This window comes from Seriola lalandi, unplaced genomic scaffold (genome assembly GCF_002814215.2).
Source record: "Seriola lalandi dorsalis isolate HSWRI2012SDOR001 ecotype SW California unplaced genomic scaffold, Sedor1 jcf7180002010813, whole genome shotgun sequence".
Classification (NCBI taxonomy): Eukaryota; Metazoa; Chordata; class Actinopteri; order Carangiformes; family Carangidae; genus Seriola; species Seriola lalandi.
This window is the reverse complement of record NW_019481466.1, coordinates 1-797: the sequence shown is the minus strand read 5'-3', so window position 1 is coordinate 797 and position 797 is coordinate 1. Positions and strand designations below refer to the sequence as shown.

Here is a 797-nt window from a genome sequence, read left to right as displayed (position 1 = left end):
GTCTGGTCCTCCAGACCAGAACTGAGAGATTCAAGTGTCAGAGGCAGCGTCACTCTCCTGGTCCAGTCACATGACCTCCTGGTCACGGCTTCCCCACGTCCACTGTGATCTGAGTGAACAGGTCAAATTTGTCGATCTTCACGACTCTGTAGGACAGAGAGTTGATCCCGTCTTTGTGCATCGTCTCTCTGGTGTGAGCGATCCGGTCAAACCTGCAGGACAAACACAATCCTTTAGAACAGATCTGTCCTGATCCTGAACCTCCTGAAGTCTCATGTTCTGATCAGCTGATCCTCCAACCAGGACCAGCTGATTGACTTACCTCTGAGGGTTCGGCTCGTTCTGTTTGTCTCTCTGGTGTCGGATCATCCGACACTTTCCCACCTCGCCACTTGGTCTGGAGATGGACATGCCTTTAGACGCCAACCTGAAACAAAACAGGAAACACGATGACATCACAATGACATCACAATAAGACCCGGATTATACAGTCAAACAAGACCAATGAAAGTGAAGCTGCTGGTTTGTCTCATGTATGAATCTGTTCTTAAGTCAGAGGAGGTCAGAGGTCAGGTGAAGGTCAGAGGTGTATACCTGTTGTAGATGTCGTCATCCTCTCCTCCCCAGCCCCAGTAGTTGTTGGGGAAGCCGTTGATCTTCAGATACTGTTCTTTACTCATTGAAGAAACTCCACCAAAATACTGATTATAGGGCAACCTGCAGGACACACACACACACACACACACACACACACACACACACACACACACACGTTATAAACACATTAATGTGTTATA

At 48.1% G+C, this 797-nt stretch overlaps 1 protein-coding gene across 1 annotated transcript; it reads right to left on the bottom strand.

Annotated features, from left to right (window-relative positions):
* Positions 1-6: 6 nt before the first annotated feature.
* Positions 7-750, bottom strand: LOC111673477 (beta-1,4-galactosyltransferase 1-like). The gene is made up of 3 exons (XM_023431241.2): positions 595-750; positions 323-427; positions 7-212 (listed from the first exon to the last, which is right to left on the bottom strand). Exons 1-3 carry the CDS (start codon positions 678-680, stop codon positions 83-85), a joined length of 321 nt encoding a protein of 106 aa, XP_023287009.1. The 5' UTR covers positions 681-750; the 3' UTR covers positions 7-82.
* Between the last annotated feature and the right edge of the window lie 47 nt (positions 751-797).